Source organism: Xenopus tropicalis, chromosome 1 (assembly GCF_000004195.4).
Source record: "Xenopus tropicalis strain Nigerian chromosome 1, UCB_Xtro_10.0, whole genome shotgun sequence".
Taxonomy (NCBI): domain Eukaryota; kingdom Metazoa; phylum Chordata; class Amphibia; order Anura; family Pipidae; genus Xenopus; species Xenopus tropicalis.
Window position 1 is genome coordinate 91061807 of NC_030677.2, and position 25697 is coordinate 91087503.

Sequence of the window (25697 nt, forward strand, 5' to 3'; positions counted from 1 at the left end):
CGTATGGTGAGAATATATATTGCACCTTTATAAGTGTGTTTTATGATTATTGCACTTTAACATTGTATTTTATGGCAAAACACTTTTAATTATTTATGTCATATGGTTATTACGCTATATATTAGGTTTTATGTGATATAAGGTTGTTTTATGACATGATCACTTTGTTTATGTTTATTTAATGAGTTTGTCATATTCTATATGCACTGATATAGGCCAAGCATTGGCCCGTTTGAATTTCTGCACACGTAACAGCATTGGCTAATTACATAATGGTTTGGAAATGGGGATTGGGCACCTTTTTCACTCTGTTTAGATTGCAAGGGTATTTATATGTGAGATGATACACCGTTGTTTTATCCTTGATAAAGGTCCTAATGAGGACCGAAACGTTGGTTTTTAAACAATGAGTTTTCAATAAAACATTTTTTTGAATTTTAAGGGTGTGCCGGCCATGGATTATTTCATGCTATATATATATATATATATATATATTTATATCATATATATAAAAAAAGACCAGCAACACCGAGTTATATTCCAAAAACAATCAATTGTGTATTAAAAACGCATGAACAGCTAACTTTACGTTATGTATATATCTATATATCTATCATATATATATATATATATATATATATATCTGTCACGATTACGCCACTTCAGACGCACGTGACTTTAGGCATGGCTGTCTAGAGGGTCCCCTGCTCAATCTCACACACCTGACATACAGGTCAGACTAGCATCACAGCACCCCAAAGACCAACCAACGCTCACAAACTCATACACAACTTGCTGCCACCACTCTCATACTTCTTACACTGGCGATGAGAGATGCCAAGCACACTGGTAGAGAAAGGGTTAATGTAAAGAGCCGACACACACACACTCCTTACCAGCAGTCAAAGGGTTAATCAGCACACAGCATACAGAGGGCTAAGGCACACAACACAGTTACACACTCGGAGGTTAGGTACGTTTTAGAGCATCAAGGACAAACTTATTAAATTTTATATTTAATATTATAAAAGGTATAACAGTGCAAGTTTAAAACAAGATGTTACAAAAAAGGACATACGGTAAAACAAGTACAAACAGTTTTAAAATAAAAGGGAAAAATATAGAAGTCCTATACTATACCAAGCAAAGTCCTTCTAGTCCTGGAGGCAAGGGGAAACCACAGGATAAACTTCCAATAGAAATTGGTCCTCCACAGAATATCAGAGTATAGGCAGAAGAGCTGACTATTTATCCCAGTTTGCAGGGGATCAGGTAACTGGACACTCCCCCCTCCCTCAGGAATGCAAGGGGTGTCACCATTATCAGGTGTGAGTTTTATGGCCTCCTGTGTATGGACTGAGTGTATGGACTGGTTCAATGATACCAATGTCCATAACTCCTTGTGGGAACATAATAAAAAAGGTGAAATTAGATTCATCAATTCTAAATGATCCCACCGGTCCCATACAGACTAAACATCACTACTGTGTGACCTGCCCCTGCCCAGATACTCCTATCTGACAAACCGAGAACCCAAATCCAGCCATGTTTGGACCCGTATGAAAGGCCATCTTAAATGAAACATATACTCAGGTTTTGGTACCTCTAGTATAAATAGTATGGGTTATGGGACAAGAAATGTTTGTGAGTTTGGGTTATGGTGTGACCTCCACATCACCTATGATGGGTCCCAAGGTGAACTCTAATTCACCCCCATGTGGGCTTTCACTCCCCCACATGGCATGGCTCTTATCAGCCAGGGATTAGAGTTGGGCATTCCAGGATGTGAGGCCTTTACACTTGGCTGGTTCCAGACCCTAGTGACCAGAGGCCTGTTATACATCTGTTTCTGTCATATGGGGGAAGATTTTTGTGATACCTTGGCCTGCTTGATTAACCCTTACAGGCCTATATCATGACAATATCTATCATATATCTATATAGATATCTATATATATATCATATCTATATATCATATATATATATATATATATATATCTATCATATATATATATATCATATATATATATATATATATATATATATATATATATATATATATATATCATATATATATATAGCAATCTTTGAAAAAGGCTGAGGTGTTTAGCCGAAACTCTGTGACTGAGTAAATATTTGATTAGGTGAGCCAAAAGTGTGGCGTTTTTACTAAACAATAGGAGGACTATTGGGCAGTGTGCTTTTTAAATTTTGACTTGCATTCTCCTTTAGTATTAGAACCCTGCAATAGCTGAATAAAGAACGTTTCTTCAGCCTGTTGCCAATCCTTTAAAGGAGAATGCAAGTCAAAATTTAAAAAGCATACTGCCCAATAGTCCTCCTATTGTTTAGTAAAATCGCCACACTTTTGGCTCACCTAATCAAATATTTACTCAGTCACACTTACTTCACATTTTCTAGAACACGCAGCCATCTCTAATAAGGTATTCTCCCTTCCTTTCCCTCCTTGCTTCATGCTGCACATGTGTTTCATTCCCTCCCCCCCTCCTCTCTGCCAGATCCGCTTCTGATTGGCTGGTGGGCATGAGTAGCTCAGAACAGGAGACAGGATCAAGTTACACACATGCTCAGAGAATAGGAAGGCTGCCGCTGGCAGCCTAAAGGAAGGGAAGAAAGATTTCAGTGATGTCACTGTAGTCTTCACACTGCTGTAGGCTGCCAGCACCATATCTCAGAGAAGCAAGCAGGGATCTGGGAATTTAGATATGCAGTAAGTACTTAAAAAGAATGCCTTTAGACTTACTTTTAATGTATATTAACCTTTCATTGTTAAGTAGGGGATGGCTGCTATAATAGAAACTATTGGTGCTGCAAACGATGGAAAAGGTGCCATTTTATCTTGCTTTCTACATTTAACCCTTTTACTGCCAGCTGTTTTGGTCAAAGCGGAACTTGTATTGCCAGACAGTTTTTGAACATTTTGCACTGTTTCACTTTAGGGGCCTTTCCTCAGGGGGACTTTTAGTTTACCCAGGAAAACAATATATCGTTTTTTTCAGAACAACCTAAGCTTTCAAAATATGGTAGAATTTTTGTGTAATTCCAATTCTGTAACTAGATATAGGCTTCTAAATGTCTAAAAATGCAAAAAAAAATCTAATTTTCCATAATATAAACACACATACAAGAAACAAAAATTATTTTATGCACGAATATAAAACTGATTTGGAAAGTCCCATGTCTGAACGTGCCAATACCAAATATATATAGTTTTATGGAGATTTGTCACTTGTATAGGTCAAAAACTCCCAGCAGTACACTACCAAATTTCCAAAGCACTGCTCCAGAAAGCTGCATACTTTAGATTTCAAGGACAAAATTTCCACTAACAGAAGGTTTATCCCAGAAAATTGTACATTTTTGGAAAGAATAGATTCTGGGGAATACAGAATAGGCACAACTGTCTGTCTATTTCAAACTATCAAGTCGCAATGCTTTCCTAAAGTTATTGGTTTTTATCAAAATTTGTGATTTTTTTTAAAAATTGCTTCAAAGCTTCCAGTCTATAGTATCTTATCTCCTACAGGTCATAAAGTAACCAAATAAAACACCCTAAATATGAACGCCAGGGGTCCACTGAGCAGTTTGATGCCCAATATGTATAGGTTTACCTAAGTATGTGGCATGTAGGGGCCCCAATGTGAACATACCCCCATATGATCAATCATTTCTGTTATTTCAGCTCCAGCAAAATCAACACATTTACATCATTATATGTGGGATAAAATTAGTAAAAAGTACACTCACCCCAGAAAGTCATATATTTTTGGAAAGTACACATTCCCCCGAATCTAAAATGGGTACCCATGTCTTTCTACTCCAAAGTACCAAGGCACACAGCTTTTCTAAAGTTAGCAATTTTGATGACATTTCCAAAAATCCCCTCAAAGCTTCCACTTGGCAGCATCTTATCTCCCACATAGTGTCAGGTACCAAGATAAAACATCCTAAATTTGAACGCCAGGGGTCCACTGAACAGTTTGATGCCCAATATGTATAGGTTTACCTAAGTATGTGGCATGTAGCGGCCCCAATGTGAACATACCACTTTATTCCACATATACTTGTTTTTATTTCTTTGTATGTGTGGATTACTTGGGTTGTTACTGACATCTGGTGTAAATTTCATGTCAATAGTTACATACAAAGTACGTACATAGTAAGTTAGGTTGAAAAAAGGCATACGTCGATCAAGTTCAACCATAATGCCTATATATAATCTGCCTATAAACTCCTAGATGATCCAGAGGAAGGCAAAAAGCAAAAACCCCACCTGAAGCCTAGATAGCAATCGGACCAATCCCTGGATCAACTTGTACTAAGAGCTATCTCCCATAACCCTGTATTCCCTCGCTTGTATTCTCTCACTAGCCTCATTAGAAACATATTTACTGAGAAAAACGTTGACATGTTCAATTCTTATTTTTCCTCCTGTATTTTTATTATAAACTTTAAAATTACTAAATTGGTGTAAATTCCTATACTGGGACAGAGATTTATATAGGCATTATGGTTGAACGTGATGGACGTATGTCTTTTTTCAACCCAACTTACTATGTTACTAGATGTTAGTGTTACTTCTTCGTATGTCGGTGCGCATCCAGACACGTGCCTACGCAATAGGAGTTTGACGCCACATGTCTCCATGTCGTGATATTCAAAGTTAAAAAGTGGAACTTTGTTTGTTTTTAACCAGCCCAAGCTGGTTTTAAGTATTTAGATTGTAGCTAAAGCCTTGTTCCCTTTGTCTATCTGAAAATGAGAGATCCCTAAATAAAACTTTAATATGCTTTTCTGTTAATACATGCTCAGAGACCTAAATCACCTTTAATGTTTGCTCCTTTTCTTGTAAGTTCTGGTCAGGGCATAATTGGTTTTGGTTTTGTCTTTCAATCTTGTTTCTTAGTCTCCCTGGGTGCTATCACTGAACTGTCCTGATCTATCCTCTAGCCTTCCTCATTTTGAATATTTTGTGTGTCCTCTGAGGCAGCTGCTATCCTGGGGCTGCTGCCACCCCCTCTCTCCCGCTCTGCACTTAAAATTTTAGTGGCTGAGTGTGTCCAGAGGGGGCCAATTCACTACCAGCAGAGCCAAATTTTCGTTTTTTAAAAAAAGGCTCTCAAGGTTCTCACCTTGCCTCATGACTGGAGCGGCCCTGCTTTGAAGGGTTTATATTAAACCTCACTCGATAATTTCTCTCTTATCTGGATTAGTGGTATCATGCCCTCAACTCCCCCTGAATCTGATTTTTTTTTCAACTATGTGACCAACTATAGACTTGATCCATATAGTACTCCTTATAATCCCTAGATATTGGGCAGATCTCGATCGGGAAGGTTTGATTTTTCCTTTCCCCAAACTGATGTCACCTATACGTGTTTTTTTAAATCCCCCCAGGGCCAAATGACAGAATTAGCCCGATATTGCTCACTCATAGGTGGGGATATCAGTAGAAGATCCAAGCCAACAAGCCCCATTATCCAAGCCAGGCGAGCTGATCTTACCGTGTATGGCCACCTTAACATAATAGCCATAACACTACTTCATGCTTCACAGCTCTCTAAGCTATTAGCAGTCAGCAACCAATCAATGACGTAAGAGGAGGTGTAACTGTTCAGTTAGTTTCTGACCTGCATGCTCACAAACTAACTGAACAGTTTTGTCCCATGCCCCCCCCTTAAGTCACTGACTAACCAAGAGATTTGAAAGCAGGAAATAATGTTTTGGTTTTATGTTAGTAAGCTGCTCACTTCAGCCATCATAGATAACATTTTTGCCTAATTATATTATGAATATTTTTTATTTTGCACAGTCTATCTATTTTACCCAGTTTCATTTTTACACTGTTACTTTAATTAAAAGGAACATTAATTTACCACTTATTCATATTTCTGCTTAAATCTTTCATTAGAGGTGGGAAAGATCGAAATATTTAATCCCCTTGGAATGAAATTTGTGGTTCCACCAAGACCTGCATTGCTTAGTTAATAAATATTATGTCTTATCATCTTTACAATTTGGGTTGTTAAAACCTTCACTAGATGTTTGTAATTCAAAGATGGTGTCCAAATCCTTTCTTGGTTCCTGCTGTTCTACCTTTCTGTGGTTGAAGTTATATTTTCATTTTCAACCCTGTTGTCTAATCAAGATGTGTTTTAGAAGAGGCAATTCCCAGCATTGTATTAGGCAGGGCACTTTCTGGAGTTTAGTAGCCATGACTAAGTAGCTACTAGCAGCTCAGTGTGTCTTCACCCTTAAAGGAGACATATTGCTTCATTCATTTTTGGTAATATATTCCTCTTTCTCTAAAATATATAATGCTTCTATAAAAGTGAAAAGTGAAAACATTTTACTGTTAAAAATGTAATTATACTAAAGCTGCAGAGAAATCCTTTCTCCTCTGCGTCTGAGCTGAAATGAGGACTGGGCGTGTCCTCTCATTCTGCCTCAGGAAGTGATCATAACTCTGAGTGACAGTCAGAACTCAGCAGAAGCAATATCCTTCCCCTGCATTAGTTTTGCGTCACTGACAATTAGGACAGGCCTATTTTCAATGAGAATAACACAAAAGCATGTAAGTTGGATGGCACTCCAGCTGGAAAATAATAACTTTCTTTAGAGAAAAGAGGTTTATTCATGGGGGCCTGCTGGAAGGCCCTTTATATCACAGCTGATGGCACTAATTTGTACAGTTGTGATAAAACTCCCTGCAAACTATAATCCTTTTTTTATTTTTTACATAAATAAAAGAAGTTTGTCCCCCTGCCTGCACCCCCCTTAGCTAATTGTGTCCTCCTTCCCCTGAGAGCTGTTTTGTCCTTCTCCCCTCCCAGAGTCTTTCTGTTCTGCTTCCCCTGAGAGCCGTTCGTAACTTCTGACAGCTGCCCATGCGCTGCTTACAAGGAATGTTCTTCTTTATCCGATAGGAGCACAGAGCCGAATGTTTCTTATAAGCAGCAAATGTTTCTTATAAGCAGCGCAGGGGCAGCTGTCAGAAGTTACGAAGGGCTCTCAGGGGAAGCAGGACAGAGCGGCTCTCAAGGGGGAGAAGGAGACTTTCAGGGTGGGGGGGGGGAGGATGGAATGTCTCTCAGGGCGGAGCAGTGTACAGCACAGCGGTGGGCAGGTAGCTGGCAGGTGGCTGATTGACGGTGCGGATCTATGTGCAAGTACATGCTGATTGCACACAGCCAAACTGACGTCACTAGAAGCACCTCCCTCCCCAAGCCCTCAGTAACTGGACGCGCTGTAGCTAATGAATGTGTGAGAGCCGGCGGCTCTTTAGCAAACAGTACAGAGTCTTTAACTGGAACTCCAGGAAAGGAGCGTAACAAGAGCAGTTTTTGGCCAGTTTCATGAGAGTTTGACTCAAAATGTACCAAAAAGAGCCAATTACTGCCAGGGGCATCAGGTAAGCGATTACAATCACTGGAGGGTGTCTAATTTAGCCCTTTCTCCTCCATTAAATAGTGATTTGAATAAGTACCTACCTGTGATTTCAATAATAGGAATGGAGAACATCTTATTGAATTATTCCCTTTTTACCAAGCTATATTGTAAAGGGGAATTATAACCATTGAAGACGGGCAATTGTGTTATAGGGAAACCGCCTTATAACATTTGGGTTTTAGTAGTCCGTGTTGAGTGTGGGATCTTAAATTAATAGTAGTACAAGTGTTAATTTAGGAATATAACTACAAGAAAATGGTTATTCTGTTCTACTAATTTTTTGATAGTCTGTGTAGTCCATCAGATGTCCATCAGATATCACCAGACTGGAAATAATGGCAGGTTCTAACTGAAACAGGAAGGGACGTGTGGGAGTAAAAGACACATTTCTTTCCACTGATTGACTGATTTAATCTAGTATGAATATGTGTAAGCTCAGTGCCTCATGTGAGCTAGGTGAACCTAAAATGTCCCTTTTTCTCTTTGGGATTGTCTAGTGGCCCATAATAATAAAAATGTATGTTTTCCATATGGGCTGTTTTTGTGATATATTTTTATAGAGATCTGCAATGTGCAGGAATATAGTTTTCTTTTAACACAGGCAATGTATTGTTACATGATAAAAGTGAAGTAAAAAATTTGAGTATCTTTAGCATATGTGTATATAAATTTTGGGACTCAACTGTACATGTTACAGGCACAGAAAGCAAGTAAGGGTAGTAAATATGTGACAGCATTTACTGGTTGGGAAACAGGAGAGTAAAATGAAATAATGGGTTGAGAGGGACATAAAAAAAAGTTCTTTCAATATTAAAGGGGACCTTTTATGTCTGTCACCCAGACATAAAAAGCTGTATAATTAAAGTCGTTTTCAAATTACGCCTGCCTTTAATAACAGTGTCCACAAAATGGCACCTGCCTGCTTTCTGCAACTCAAGGCTCAAGGAAACAAAATTAAAATACTTTATATAAGTGAAGTCTATTTAGTTAAGAAACACAATGGAAAACAATTTGGAATTATTTCTAAGGGTGACAGGGCCCCATTAAACGTAACAAATCCCAGCAGTGGGAGTTGAGTGAAAAGAAAAGAGGAAGAATAAAAGAAAATATTAACATAAATTGAGAATAGTTTTCTTTATGTATGTAGCAGTGCTTAGTTTTATTTTGCAGGTGATACCACCAAAAGAGTGGCGTCCTCGACGTACATACGATGATTTGGATGAGATGGTAATACCAGCCCCCATTCAGCAAGTAGTAACTGGCCAGTCTGGCCTTTTCACTCAGTACAACATCCAGAAGAAACCTATGACGGTGGGAGAGTACCGGAGACTAGCTAACAGCAACAAGTAAGGCCTGTAGAAAACAAATTTATTTTTACATTCTAAAGGGATAAAACCTGAAAAATGTCTTTAACATGAAAAAATAGAACGTTAGCTGCAAATGTTTGTTATATTTGATGTGCTTTAACAACTGGTACATAATCTAGTACATATATGTCAAACACAAGGCCGGGGGCCAAATCCGGCCCAGCTGGCTGTTTTATGTGGCCCTTGGTGAGTGTGTCTGACCATCCAGCCTGATCAATTTCCATTTTCCTCACATAGTAACTAAGACCAAGGGGTATATTTATCATGCTGTGTAAATAGTGGAGTGAAGCATTACCAGTAATGTTGCCCAAGGCATCCAATCAGTAATCAGATTTCAACAGTAGCAAAGCATCTATTGGCTGCTATGAGCAACATCTTACTCCACTTTTTACACATTGTGATAAATATACCCCTTAGCCTGTGTTTTAGATTTCGGCCCCCTTATGTGATTGAGTTTGACACCCCTGATCTAGTAAATAGTACTCTAAATAAAAAAAAAAAAAAAAAAAAAAGAAAAATTTATATTTTTCATGATATAGGAATCTATACCAGAAACATATTTTATTTTATGGACACAAATTCAACGGGAAGCCTCATGTCTCCTGAACATGCCAATACCTGATATGTATAGTTTTATGGAGATTTCTAAGGTTCAAAAGCTCCCAACCATATATTTTTTAAAAACTACACATTCTGCCGAAATAGGTAACCTTGCCTTTCAACTCCTAGGTTCCAAGCAGCAATTCTTTTCTGAATATAGCAGTTTCTATAAAAAAAAGATGAAAAATCGAAAAAATGTCCTTAAGGTTCCACATTCAAGCATCATATCTCCCACATAATATTAAGTACCAAGAAAAAATATCCTTAATATGAAAGCCAAGGGTCCAGAAAATACATATTCTGCCGAATGTAAAAACCACACCCACTTGATTTCATTTTCATAAACCAAGAATGGCTTTATTTGATCAACAAAGCAAAGATAGGAGTATCTCTCCTCTCAGACCACGCACCAGTGATCACAGAATTTACTATACCAAACTCAACAAAAGCTGAATACAACTGGAAATGAAAGAACTTCCCAATCCACACTAAGGAAAACAGATCTTTTGTAGAATCACTACTCCAACAAATAATAACAGAAAACAACACACCAGGAAAGAAACTCTAGCTACCTTAACCCTGACTGAACTGAACAAAAAAAAAAAAAAAAAAGCAAGTACAACTGAAAACACTACTAGGCTGTAAGACACATAAAGCCTATCTTATATGCAAACAACAGGCATACGAATTAGGGGACAAATGCAACAGGTTCTTTGCAAGACAACTCAAAAAAACACAAAGCAACACTCATATTGATGCAATAAAAGACAACCTGCAAAAAATAAACCCACTCATCTCTCAACATAGCCAAATGTTTCCAGGAGTTTTACCAGGAATTATATCATCTGCAACCACAGGCAAGCTCCCAAACAATGCTGGCTAAAATTAAAGACTTCATCACTAAAGCCAACCTTACAAAAATAACAACTGAGGAAGCAGAATGGTTAGAAATCCCCTTTTATCAAACAGGAACTATTGACCACAATGAACTCATTTTCAAACAACAAAAGCCCAGGCCCAGACAGATATGGAGCATGCTTTTATAAGACTTTCAAAAACGTATTACTCTGCTACTAGAATACCTCAACTCAGTAGGGCAAACTTGCAAAATACCACACCAGGCACAAGAAGCCCATATAACCATCATCCCTAAACCTAACAAAGATCCACAACATTGCAGCAGCTACAGGCCTGTTTCGCTGATAAATGTCGATCTCAAGATATATGCCAAACTAATAGCCAACAAAATGAGAAGACTGATACCCAAACTAATGCATCTAGAACAATGCAGTTTTGTACCCAATAGAGAAGGAAAAGATAACACGACAAGAGTAATAGCCCTAATACACCATGCTAAATCTAGAGCAATACTATTGCTTATCCTAACCACCAATGCAGAAAAAGCCTTCAACCAGGTCTCATGGGACTACCTTAAATCGGCCTTAAGAGGATTTGAATTCCAAGAGACATTCATTGGTCAAATAATGGCGCTGTATGACAGACCAACAGCTAGAGTAAGAACAAATGGAATTCTATCCCCACCAAGAAAAATCCACAGTGGCACCAGACACGGCTCTCTAGAATACCATAAAACTGAACCAAACGTCTCTGGCCTAATAATAGGGAAAACAGAAAACAAAGTAGCTGTCTAAGCTATACAAAGACAATATAGAACCTCTACTAACTAGCATCCCGGCCATACTTAACAAGTGGAAGAAACTTTGCTTGTCCTGGCTAGGAAGAATCCAAGCAATCAAGATGACCGCAATCCCAAAAATACTATATGTCCTCCAAACCCTCCCAATTAACATACCAATAACCTTCTTTAAAGAACTGAAAACCATTCTCTCAAACTTTATTTGGTCAAATAAAAACCCAAGAATAACGTACTCACATCTTACCTTACCCAAACTCAAAGGGTGCTTCTCTACCAGATACCCACCTTTACTACAAAGCGATACATCTCTCACATATCCTGCAATGGAATCTGAAAGAAGACACAAAATTATGGTTGAAGCAGAACAAGCAGAAACTAAAATCCCACTAACAAACTTACTCTGGACATGAACATCAAAGTTACCAAAAGAAATCATGACCCACCCAAACATCGCAGCAACTCTAAGGGGCTGATTTACTAATCCACGAACGGTCCGAAGGCGTCCGAATGTGTTTTTTTTTTCGTAATAATCGGTATTTTTTCGTAAATTGTCGCAACTTTTTCGTAGCCTTTACGACTGTTTTGCAAATTGTCGCGACTTTTTCGTAGCGTTACGACTTGCACGATTTGTCGCGACTTTTTCGTAGCCTTTGTGCCGAGTACGAAAGTTTCGCATTCAAGCTTCAGTATCGTGACTTTTCTTCCTAGCTGACCCCTTACTATTAATAAGTGTAAGTTTTACTTTCACTTACATAGTATCATAGTAAGTTGGGTTGAAAAAAGACAAACGTCCATCACGTTCAACCATAATGCCTATATATAACCTGCCTAACTACTAGTTAGGATGATCCAATCCTTGACCATCCTTCCACCACTCAAGGCCTTTAATGGGTTACCAAATTTCTGAACATTCAGATTTTGCCCTACCACCAAATATTGAAGAGAACATTGAGTGATTATTGGCCAGTTTAAAGTGGTAACAGCCTTTAGGGTCAAACTTTTCCTCACAATGTGAAATCAGATTATATTTTTACCTAAGTTATTGTACACTGCTTCCCAGTCTGGGTCCCCAAGAAGTTTTTCCAGAGATTAAACTTTATGTATTAATTACTTTCCTGAGGGCCAGCAAAACCCCAGGAATGGCCTGGCAGGTACACAGTTAACCCCTTTTCTGACGTAAAGGAAAACGATACCCCCATAATGAATACTTAACCAGCAGATAGTTTATATTATGTTAAATGACCTATTAAAGAATCTTGCCAAACTGAAATATATATATCAGTATATAATTCCATTTTACATCCTTTCCCTTGATCCACCATTTAGTTATGGGCTGTGTGCTCGCTTAGATACCAGAAAATGACCAGAAATAATGCAACTCTAATTACAGGAAGTAGTGTGGAAACAAAAGGCAGAGCTCTGTCCATTAATTGGCTGATGTGGCATAGCATGTGTGTGTACCTTGGCTTGTTTGTGTGCACTGTTAATCATATGATCCTAGGAGTTGGCCCTTAATTCTTAAAATGGCAATTTTCTATTTAGGAGTACCCAATAGCACATACTAGTAAAAAATATATTTTTATGAAAATAGTTTATTTAGATATAGCAGGGTTTTACATATGAGCCTGTTTATGCAATATATTTTTTATAGAGACCTACATTGTTTGGGGGTATAGTTTTCCTTTATCTCACACCAACTGCTGCCCTGAAATGTTGTTTATAAATGTGTAGCACCAAAATCAACTAATAAAAACACTTTGTGAAGAAGTGGTTGAAGTTGCTATTACCTTTTATAAAAGTCTTCTCAGCAAAAGGTCCGGACAGTCTTCCATGCATATTTTATATATATTTTGTAAATCATTAGCACCCTGTCTTCTTGGTATTTGCAATCAGGTTGCATCCTGCCTTTCTTCTTACCTTTCTAAATGATCCTTCACTGTCTCTTATGTAAATGTAGGGGTCCCGCAAGGCTCTATACTCCATTGTTGTTTTACCTCTACACTTTGTTGCTACACTCATGCATGATCTCGTCCTATCCCCACTAGACTATTGTAACCTGCTACTAACTGGCCTCCCCAACTCCTATCTCTCCCTCCTACAGTCTGTATTGAACACTGCTGCCAGAATTCTCCTCAGAATTCTACAGGCCCTGCTGAAGTCTTTATCATGGCTTTCTATTAAACAAAGAATAACTTAAACTCCTTCTCACAGTTTAAAATAATTCACTTTATATTAATCCATATTACTATTGTATTACAGCATGTATTTTTTACTTCCAGGTACTGCACACCACGGCATCAAGATTTTGATGATTTGGAGCGCAAATATTGGAAGAATTTGACTTTTGTTTCCCCCATATATGGAGCAGATATAAGTGGCTCTCTCTATGACAGTGTAAGTCTTTCTTTGCCCCTCCCCCTTTCAATTTTAAAATTTTGATGAGGTTAACATAATGTATTTAGCAGCAGTTCTAAGTTCCAGCTTTAAAAGCTACATTAAAACTCAGAACAAAAGTGGGGGGATGTTATCACTGACCTCAGATGTAGGGTTCAAATTTGCAAATTACAAGTGCTTGTTGCATGTTAGTTTAAATCAACAGTTACATTTACTAATAGGACCAAGTTGTCCATGAGACCAGACCATGTACAGGTGCTCGACCCATTATTCATAATGCTCGGGACCAAGGCTATTCCGGATAAGGGGTCTTTCCGTAATTTGGATCTCTATACCTTAAGTCTGCTAAAAAATCAATTAAACATTAATTAAACTTAATAGGATGGCTTTGCTTTCAAAAAGGATTAATTATATCTTAGTTGGGGTCAATTACAAGGTCTTGTTTTATTACTACAGAGAAAAAGCAAATCAGTTTTATAATTCTGAGCCATTTGATTAAATTGGAGTCTATGGAAGAGAGGCTTTTTACATAATTCGGCGCTTTCTGAATAATTGGTTTCCGGATAACGGATCCCATACCTGTATTTTGTTATACAAGCCCGTTTAAAAAAAAAAAAAAAAAAAGTTGGGAAACTGTAACCCATAAATAAAAATAGAATACAGTGGTTTGCACATCATTTAAACCCTATATTTCCTATCAAATAGTACAGACAACATGTCAACTGAGAAATTTTATTTTTCCTGAAAAATATATTATCAGTTTGAATTTGATGCCAGAAACATATTTTAAATAAGTTGGAAAGTTCAACAAAAGACCGGAAAATTTATGTCATAATGTATGTAAAAAAAATAAAATAAAAAAAGTTTGTAGTTTTATTGGGTCTGGTCTCACTTTGCATGGGTAAATATGCCCATAAGCAGCACAGCATTAAAACAGACACAATTACATAGTTGAAATCACTGGACTATTCCGAAAACCATTTTATGTGAACACAGTTTGTCATTCCAGCCACAAATACAAATTCAAACTGTACCATGCAAATGTAAACCATATATAAACATGATCCAGAAACACAGCCGCCTTCTCTGGGCCCAAGCTCATTTAAAGAGAAACTGGCTTATTATCATTTTACAGTTCAAATGCCAGCATCCGTGATGGTATGAGGTGGATTAGAGCACATGGCATGAGTACATTGCACATCTGTGAAGGGATCATTAATGCTGGACAATACATATAGGGTTTTGCAGCAACATAAGCTGCCATCCAGACAACTTAAGGGATGGCCTTGCATAAATTGGCAAAACAATGCCAAACCACATTCTGCGCATATTACAACAGCATGACTCTGCAATAAGAGTGTTCAGGTGCTAAACTTGCCTGCCTGCAGTCCAGACCTGTCACCCCTTGAAAACATTTGGTGCATTATGAAATGAAAAAATATTACAAAGATGCCCTGAACTGTTGATCAAGTAAAATACAATATTAGGCAAGAATGGGACAGCCGTTCACTTTCAGAATTTCCGAAACTGGTCTCCTCACTTCCCAAATATTTACAACATTTACAGAGTGTTAGTTAAAGAAAAGGGAATGCAATGTAGTGGGAAATATGCCACTGCCCAAACTTTTTGAAAGTTGTTGCTGGCATCAAATTCAAAACAAGAAGCATTTATTTTTCAGTAAACTATAACTTTTCTTAGTTTTAGCATTTGATGTTCTCATTGTACAGGTATGGGACTCATTATCCAGAATGCTCCGGGACCTTGGGTTTTCCAGATAAGGGGTCTTCCTGTAATTCAGATCTTCTACCTAAAGTCTGCTAAAAACATTTTTTAAACAGTAATTAAACCCAATAGGATTGTTTTGCCTCCAATAAGGATTTAATATATATTTAGTACAAGGTACTGTTTTATTATTACAGAGAAAATAATTTTTAAAAATGTGAAGTATTTGATTAAAATGTCTATGGGTGATTGCCTTTCTGTAATTCGGAACTTTCTGGATAATGGATTTCTGGATAAGGGGTCCGATACCTGTACTGTAAAATAAAGGGGACATCTCTCCTTAAAAAATAATTTATAATATATAACTAATTTTTCCTTTAGTCTTGGAATTCACAATCACATCAAGCACACAGATGCCATTGTATGAACATTTTTGAAAAAAAAAAAAAAATTTAGGTTTTGTGTTTAATTTGCAAATCACTTTTATTATACAGCTTTTTATGTCTGGGTGGCATTTCTCCTTTAAATAGTTTGCAAATCATGCAATTTTTTTGGAAATAGGCTATATAGTACTCTCTAGTTTATAAAAGAGAAGGCAGCCATACAGATGTGTTTCTTTAACACAACACTCAAGTGTGAGAAAGGACACACGAGGCCTCGAAACATGTCATGTAAAGTAGTCTACAATAAAGCTTAATCGTGGCATACATTCTGTTAAATAAGTGCTCTTCTTAATTCTAAGTCTTATAGTAAATGCTGGCAATGTTTGTTTTTGTACTATGAAGGTAATATATATATATATATATATATATATATATATATATATATACATATATGTATTCTTGAAAAAATAAACACATTTTGCTTTCAACAATATGCTAGTGCCTTGAATAGGCTGAATTGCTATGTTCTTTGTGCAAGCTGCAAGTAATTTCAATTTAGCTTTGGCTTTTTTCCAATTTTAATTAGATTTTATGGACTGTTCAAATGGGCTTGCCAGCAACTAAATGGACTGTTATATAACCATCCACAGTGCACCAAGATGAACTTCTTACACTATACAGGTATCGGACCCCTTATCCGGAAACCCGTTATCCAGAAAGCTCCGAATTACGGAAAGCCCGTCTCCCATAGACTCCATTATAAGCAAATAATTCAGAATTTTAAAACTGATTTCCTTTTTTTATGTAGAAATAAAACAGAACCTTGTAATTGGTCCCAACTAAGATATAATTACCCCTTATTGGATGCAAAACAATTCTATTGGGTTTAATTAATGTTTTATTAATTTTTTAGTAGACTTAAGGTATGGAGATCCAAATTACGGAAAGACCCCTTATCCGGAATACCCTTGGTCCCGAGCATTCTGGATAATGGGTCCTATACCTGTATTAGTAAAAATGACTTCTTTATTATACTGATAACATCTCATAAATTGGTTGAGCCTGTTAACTATTATTGTTACTCAGATTTTATGTTACTGTCACCTCTGTTACCTATAATGCACAGTGTTGCAGTTTAGAGGTCATTTGTGGACTTAAATGTTTATCCACTATGGTGGATAAAGGTCCACCATCTATAAAATAAAGATTCTACTTTTTTTTTTTTTTTTTACTCAGGTGTGTTTATTGAAGATTGGAAATGGAAAAACATATATTTGGCTTAAAATTAATACATGACAGAGATGATACAGAGCTTAATAAATGAGGTTAAATTGCACATTAGAAGCAAATAACACATTAGAAGCAGATATTGTATGGTATTTACAGTAGCTTATTTTACAGTACATTATTGTGGTGGACTCTCGCTTACAGTTTTATTCCATTTACTCCATATTCCTACGTATTTTTTGTAATTTTCTTTTTTTTTTTTTTTTATGTATGCAGCTTTTTCTATTTTACACAAATCCCCAACTGACTTGTACCACTGGTCATACGTTGGAGGATCAGGGCATTTCCAGAACCTGGTGATCCATTTCCTGGCTAGGAATAGCACCTTTTGTAGGAACTTTATGTCTGGTAGTTTTAGTGATGCGGTAATGCCCACCAGACAGAGTTTAGGTTCTCTAGGGACTGGGATATTTAGCTCGGAAAGCGTATCCAGGATTTCTGCCTAGTACTGGTTTAGCCTTGTACAGGCCCACAGTGTATGTAAGAGTGTACCTTGTTCTTGCCCACATCTATTACATAGAGGTGATATGTTAGAGTCGATTCTGTGCAGCCTTACAGTAGTTAGGTAGGCCATGTGGATTATTTACAGCTGTATCAGTCCGTATGTATAGCTCATGGAGACCTGGGAGGGGGCCTTGAGTACTTGTTCCCAATGGGTATCAGTAAGGGTTGGCAAGTCCTTTTCCTAGTTGACTTGTGGTTTAGACACATTTTTGTGTTCTTTATGTTGTAGGAAGACCTTATACAGCCATGATATTAGCCCCTCATTCTTTCCCCCCGTAAGGAATTTGGATATATCGGGACTGCATCGTTTCTCCCCCACAACCTTCCTAGGGTAAACAGGTCATGCTGAATCTACACTGGGTGTAATTGATTAAACTTTAGGGTTGGGAACTCAGCATTGTTTACCACTGGGGTTTGGGGGTGAAGGTCACTAGAGTTAATTGATAGGTAAGCTACACGCCATATTTTCTGTTGCAGGGCTAGATGGACTTATTTTTGGTACACCTCGCCACTGGGCGTTTGGCTAATAGACCCCTGAATGGGATGGGATTGTGTTACAGCTTCCCATAGGTGGTATATACATATTTCTGCTTTCTCTTACACCATTTGCCTGTAGTGCGCAAGTTGTGCCGATAGGAAATATAGGAACGTGTCAGGAAAGGCTAAGCCCCCTCTCCCTTTAGGTAGTTAAAGGGTATCTAGTGCTAGCCTACTAAGGTTCTTTCCCCATATCCCATGATTTCAAGGTTTTTTATGTTTTTAGAAACCTTTTTGTTAAGCTCTTAAACATCATTTCAAATGATCCATTTTTATTAACTTCCTTAATGTTGGGAAGATATTGTTGTTTCCAATATCTTAGCAATAATATTTTACTTGCTAGTATAAGTATTTTGAGTATCAGACATTTTAAGATATCTTCAATTAATTTGAATATTTTTGACCAATAAGTTTTAGCAGTTTGGCATTTCCACCATATATGAAGTAAGGATCCAGTTTCTCCACAAAGTCTCCAGCAAGAGTCCGAAATGTTCTGATATTGTGGAGTCGAGATGGTGTCCAACACCATCTGAATTTTAGTTTTATTATAAGTTCTTTATGATTTAGACACTGAGTATTTTAGCCCATTTTGAATTGTTTTCATCAGATGAAACTGATGTCTTTTGTGGCACTTGGAGAATTTGCACAATTTAGTTCGAACTTAGTTGGCTTTTTGAGATAATTTTTTTGCTTGAAGGAAGTAACTTATTTTTAGATATTTATAAAATTGATTTTGTATTGATTTGATTAGTTTAAGTCCGTGTTTATCAAACAGTTGCCATAAATTGGTAAAACCATTATTAACCCACTTACCAAGTTGCAATTCTGGGATTAATTAGTCGAGTTGAAAGATGTAGTAGCAGTGGGAATATAGTTATATCAGGCCTATTGTTAGCTGTTGATCAGGTCTTTAGGGTTGCTTTAAATGTTTAAACATCTTTGACTGAAATTTTAGGTCTTATAAAGTATAAAGGTCTTTAAAGTTATATTACATGCGTCTGAGTAAAGTATGAATTGTTGATTACAATAGGAATGGTTCTAAGAAGACATAGAATTTTTGGTAAAATCAACATTGGGTAAAATCAACATGCATTTAGCCTTCCTAACAATGAAATATACAGGAGGTTTCCACTTTGAGAACTCTGTTTTAATGTCATTCCATAACGGGCTATAGTTTTCTTTATGAAGTTGACTGACTTTTGAAGTCAGATTGATTCCTAGATATTTAATGCTCTGCATTTATCAATCCTAATTGAATTTGCTTTTGACTTTTTTAATAGTTGACGTGTTTAAAGCAATTTAAAAAGGAAGTGCCTGTGTTTTAGAATGGTTTGGTTTAAAAATATGAAATTTTGCTAAATTTTCTAGAGCATCAAATAGATGAACTGTAGCCTTTATAGGGTTAGTGATTATTAAATCCACATCATTTGCAAATAGGGTAATTTTATGTTCTTTATTCTCTACTTGGAGACCTTTAATGTGTTTATGTTGTCTTATTAGTTGAGCTACTGGTTCAATAGTTACAACATAAATTAATGGAGACAGGGGACAACCTTGTCTTGGGCCAAAAATCCATTGATAGAGACTTAGGTACTGTGTATAGGGTCATTATTGCCTTGATAAAGACAAATGGTAGTTTGCATTTATGAAGTGTATATTCTATATATTGCAAATTTACTCTATCAAAAGCTTTTTTCGCATCTAGTGCAAGGACTAGAGCGGTCTGGGGATTCCAGAATAGGCAGAACTATCTGTCTACCCCAACCTACCAAGTTGCAATGCGTTCCTAGAGTTAATGGTTTTTATCAAAATTTGTGAAATTTTTTAAAAAATTGCTTCAAAGCTTCCAGTCTATTGTATCTTACAGGTCATAAAGTAACCAACCAAAACACCCTAAATATGAAAACCAGGGGTCCATTGAACAGTTTGATAAGCAAAATGTATAGGTTTACCTAAGTATGTAGCATGTAGGGGCCCCAATGTGAACATACCCCCATATGAGCTATCATTTCTGTCATTTCAGCTTCTGCAAAATCAACACATTTACATCCCTCATGTGGGATAACGTACAAAAAAGTACGCTCACCACAGAAAGCCATACATGTTTGGAAAGTACACATTCCCCCCAATTTAAAATGGGTACCCATGCCTTTCTACTTCAAAGTACCAAGCCACAAAACTTTCTTAAGTTTACAGATTTTCATTACATTTCCAAAAATCACCTCAAAACTTCCACTATGCAGCATATTATTTTTTACAGGTCATTAGGTAGCTATATAAAACACCATAAATATGAACTCTAGAGGTCTACTGAACAGTTTGATGCCCACTGCACATAGGTTTATCAAAGCACATGGCACTTAGAGACCCCAAAATATACCTTCTGCACACTAATTTTCATGGCTTACGTTTACCTAATTCATAATCCCATGGATGTTTTATGAGGTGTAGAAGCTGCAGAAATGTAGGGTGACCCCTGAAAACCATATATTTTTGGAAAGTACACATTCTGACAAATTCAACATGGATAAAGAAGAAATTTTTACACCAAAGTGCCAATCTAGAAAGCTTTCCTAAAGTTAGTGGTTTTTATGACATTTCAGAAAATCGCCTAAAAATGTTTGCCACATTTATCTCACACAATTTCTTGCATACAAAGGCAAATGACCAAAAATAGGAACTCCTGGGGTCTACTGAACAGTTTTATGCCCAATATGTATAGATACTCCAAAGTCTGTGGTGTGTACTGACCCCAAAATAAAAATAGCGCATATGGATTTCTCGCCTGCCAACTCAGCTTTTGCATACAAAGCACCTTGACAGCGTATTATGTCCGGTAACACTCCCTAACTATATAGAAAAACCCAGAAGACCATATCATTCTGATGAATTCAAAAATAGGTAAAGTTATTTTTCTGCACCAAAGTACCACATGGCAAAGCTATGCTAAAAACTGATCAGGAATACTTATACAGGGATAAAAAATGCAATAAAACCACAAACATTGTTTTTATCAGCGAAACAACAAAATAAGTCACATGACAGCGTAATTAGTGGTCAGAATATCTGATCCAATAGTCACACTGTCAACATAAAGTTTTTAGGGAAAAGAAACTAAAGACAAAGTGGTAAAATGAATGTTAAAAAAAAAAAAACTTTGTGAGTCTGTGTATACATGTGTGTACACATGTAAAAGTTGAGTGACAGTGTGTGTATATGAGTATAAGTAAGTGTGCTAAATTGTGCAAAATGAAGAAAAAACTGCTAAGTTGTGTGCTGTATTTGTATGTAAATGTGTGTGTTTAGTAGGGTGTGTAAATGCAAATAATTCACACTTACCTGTTCTGAAGCAGGGATCGCTTGCCTGATCCTCCAGAAAGTGAGTGGGCGGTGGCGCTGGTGGGGAAGGAGGAAGCAGGACAAGCAGCAGATGCAATGCGATCGTGTCTGCTGCTTGGAGGTCAGTCCTGTGATGATCGTATTGCAGGACTGTCGCTCCAATGCTTTATCTGCCAAATAACGTACGGCGCATGTGCTTGGCAGATAAACCCTTTTTATGCAAACACGTACGCCTTTGGTAGCTAAAGAGTTAATAGTACAGACAATTAACAACATCGCTCTTTGGGGTCTGCCAAATGTTTATCATATTTTATGTTTAATTTTTTGTAGGCAAGGATCACTACACCTCGTTTATTGTTTTGGGCGATGCAGTAGCTAAGGTTGTATATAGTTTATTTGATCTTTTTGTGTAAACAATAAAGTAATACAAATAAACTTTGTATTTTCCCACTCACCCATGTAAAGAAAATTCCAATAAGGTATAGAGTCGATGTCTCTAGGAATGCAAATGGGTAAAGTCTGGGGAGCGAGCTGCAGGTCACACACTCAAATATATGAATATTTAAAAGGAAACGTTTATTGTATAGAGTGATTTATAACTCAACAAATATAGCAACTTACTCACTGCAGAGAACCCGTTGAAATATTAAGCATTAATATGCCTGGGGAAAGACGTGTAAAAAAACAAACAAAAAAATGAAAAATAGGAGAAAGCAAAGAAATCATTCTGGGTTCACTTTTAAGAGATTTTGACCATTTTGGTACAGCTGTTATTATTAGTCTTGTAGGGAATCCCTAATTGTATGTTGTTTTCCTGAAGGATGGTTGTTATTGGATGTCAATGCTTTCTTTGGGCTAGTGTGGCTGCAGATATGTCATTAAAGATTTGTAAACTTTCAGAAGGTCCTGAAAGCACTTCTTCCCCTTAGTGTTAAAAGCAGATCTTCTTTGATGTGGTAGAAATTTAGTTGGGGCAATTTTGGGGGCACTTTTGCCATTGTCTGAATCTGATCAATGATTAAAGGAGAAGGAAAGTCATTATGGCATTTTACCGCAAATAGATTTGCCACATTAGTGCCACCTAGAATACTATATTTATTCTGCAGAAAGCATTCCCATACCTGAGTTAAACAGAGAAAGCTTCTAGGGCTCTTAAGATAGCAGCTGCCATTTTAAGTAGCTTCCTGCTTGCAGTTCTAGCTTTGGTAGCTCAGATTACACATCCCTAAGGGTGGGCAGAGTGAGTTTTATGAATTTTTATGGGAGGGGGGGAGCAGGAGATGGGAGAAAGGAGAAAGCTGAACAGACCCCAGGAATGAAGGATCTTTCTGAAAGTAAGAGTCAGTTCATGTTTAGAAAAAAGGAGTCAAGAAATCTTGTGTTTCATAGAGGACTCTGTGCAGCTCCCTTAAGTAGTCAGAAGGTGTTTCTGGGAGGATTTCTAGAATAAAGTAATGCATAAAACTTCTTATTTGGTTAGACTGAAAATTCTCTGATATGCCTCTAACTTCAATGTTATTGCATCTTCTTAATCCTTCTTAGTTCCTCCTGTAGTGCTTTTATTTGTTTAGTGTGTTTATGTATTCATAAACACACTCAGCTATATATACTCGAGTATAAGCCGAGTTTTTCAGCACCCAAAATGTGCTGAAAAATCAACCCTCAGCTTATACTCGAGTCCCTCCAACTAGCACCCTATGCTGCTGATTCCCTGTGTGCTCTTCTGTGCTCCACTCCTTCTTGGTTCCTTGCCCCGCCCCCTGGCGTGATATCACACGCTCCCTGTTTTCAGCTCCGGTGTCTGCGTCTAATGGTGAGGGGGAGCCTTTACAAGCAGGCAGGAATGGAACTGTTTGAAGCAGGCAGGCAACGGAACATCAAGCCTGCATTCTATTGAGGTGAGGAGGGAGGGAGCTCCTTGAAGTAAACCTCAAGCTGAATCCTCTCAGTTTATGATGTTCTCCTTTTAATGATTCCCTGCATGTATTTGTTCAGTAAGATTGATAGATCCTAATTTTTTTGGAATTTATTTTGATTATTGAAACTTAGAAGCTGCTGCATTTCCCATCATAGGCTTATACTCAAGTCAATAGTTTTTTTCCAGTTTTCTTAGGTAAAATTAGGTACCTCGGCTTATATTCGGATCGGCTTATACTCGCGTATTTACGGTAAGTGATTTTTAAATAGTTCTGACATTTCAATATTCTGGGAATAAGTAATGAAAGATTTCTGAATGCTACCAGAGTGCCTAAAATGTAAGCTATGATGAGATAGTCATCTGATAATTTAGCCATCTGAAAAGGGTGTCAATGTGATTCTGTGGCACAACATAATGTACATGTGTGTAGAGGTATGGGATTCGTTATCCAGAAACCCATTATTCAGAAAGCTCCGAATTATGGAAGCCCATCTCCCACAGACTCCATTTAAATAAAATAATTAAGAGGAATCAATTAAGTTGATTTTTCTTTTCTCAGTAATAATAAAACAGTACCTTGTAATTGATCTCAACTACGATATTATTAATCTTTATTGGAGGCAAAACAATCCTGTTGGGTTTAATTAATGTTTTATTGATTTTATGTAGACTTAAGGTATAGAGAACCCAAATTACGGTAAGACCCCTTATTCGGAATACCCTTAGTCCCGAGCATGTCCCATACCTGTATATCTTTATTTATAAAGCGCTACTTTTGTACACAGTGCTGTACAGTAGAATAGATAAATACGGGGTTATTAAAATAATAATAAATACAATTGATGATAATAAATACAAATAAATACAAGGTACAGTTGCAATAAGTTAAGGAATCAGAAAGACAAGAGAATAGAGGTCCCTGCCCCATAGATCTTACAATCTAATCTTACATCACTGAGGCACTTAATAATTTAGCAGATATCAACATTACATTATCAAGATTACAACATAATCCCAATTTCTCAGTCAGCCCTACCTGTCAGTGCAGGACGACTGGGATAAGCTAATCCTCTCTGGAGGCAGGACAAACTGAAAAAAACTTTCTCCCATCTCTTTCTCCGTTGTAGCTCCACCTCTTCCTCCAGTTTTGGTACCAGAGCCTGCCGGTGGAGACAGAATACCTAACTACCTATTCTACTGCCCTAATGTGACGAGCAGCAAAAAAACGGCACCCCAGGGAGGGATGCTGCACTGACAGTACGGGCCTATGAGAAAAAGATTTTTCGGGTAAGAAAATCTCCTTTTCTCAGTCGGCCCTACCTGTCAGTGCAGGACGACTGGGGATGTCCCAAAGCTGTCCATAAAAAAACAAGGGGGGGTCATAACTGTTAACTCGATTGAGAAAAAACTGAACTGAACTAGGAAGCAGGAGCTAGCTATGTGCTACTGCTGCTTGTAGCACCTTCCTGCCAAAGGTCGCCTCAGATGAGGCCCTGACGTCTAGTCTATAGAATTTTGAGAATGTGTGCAAGGAGTTCCATGTAGCTGCCTTGCATATCGCGTCTATGGATGCTGAGTTTTGAAAGGCCCATGAGGTACTAATCTTCCTAGTGGAGTGTGCTTTAACTGATAATGGAGTTTCTTTACCCATGGAGCTATAGGCTTCCTGTATGGTTGCCACTATCCATCTGGCTAAGGATCTTTTTGAGGCCTGTAGACCTCGTTTATTGTTTCCGAACAATACAAAGAGAGCATCAGATAGTTTGAAGTCCGCTCTTCTATGTAGATAGAATTGTAATGCCCTAACCGCATCCAGAGTATGTAACTGTTGTTCTTTAGTATTGCTTGGTTTAGGACAGAATGATGGGAGTACTATCTCTTGGTTGATGTGGAAGTGTGATGTGACTTTTGGAAGGTGTGATGGGATTGTGCGGAGAACAACCTTATCCTGATGGAATATTGTCCAAGGTTGTAGGTGTGACAATGCTGCCATGTCTGAAACTCGTCTAGCTGAGCATATAGCGAGAAGGAAAGCTAATTTGAAGGATAGAAACTTGATATCCACCGATGCCATAGGTTCGAAGGGGGGGCCTTTGTAGGGCCCTTAGGACTAAATTCAGGTCCCATGGTGGTACGGGGTCTCTTAGTGGGGGGCGAATTTTGAGAAGAGCCTGAAAGAATAATTTAACTTCTGGTAGGTTGGCCCATTGTTTATGGAAGAGAGCCGAAAGGGCTGAGGTCTGAACCTTCAATGCTGATGTACTTAGTCGTTTGTCTACTCCATCCTGGAGAAATTCTAGAATGTGAGTAGAAACACAGGATTGCCACTGTATATTGTGTTTTTGGCTCCAAGATAGGAAACTTCGCCATACTCTGTGATAAGTTGTAGATGTGGATTGTTTTCTTGCCGCTATTAAGGTACGAATTACTCGTTCCGAGAACCCTTCTCTTTCCCATAATCTGGTCTCAACGTCCAAGCCGTTAAATTCAATTTGTGCACATTTAGTGCTTGTGCTGGA

At 37.6% G+C, this 25697-nt stretch overlaps 1 protein-coding gene across 11 annotated transcripts in view; it reads left to right on the forward strand.

Annotated features, from left to right (window-relative positions):
* kdm4b (lysine (K)-specific demethylase 4B) overlaps positions 1 to 25697 on the forward strand; it is a 311868-nt gene that overhangs the window by 33964 nt on the left and 252207 nt on the right. For 5 of the 11 annotated variants that reach the window (XR_004221360.1, NM_203733.2, XM_031897121.1 and 2 more), the window contains 2 exon segments: positions 8641 to 8816; positions 13374 to 13488. The exons of 1 other annotated variant lie outside the window; for it this stretch is intronic. Coding sequence is in view for 9 of the 10 variants with exons in the window: in NM_203733.2 (NP_989064.2) it covers positions 8641 to 8816; positions 13374 to 13488 (291 nt within the window). In the remaining variant the exon portion in view is untranslated. 11 annotated transcript variants of the gene reach the window in all.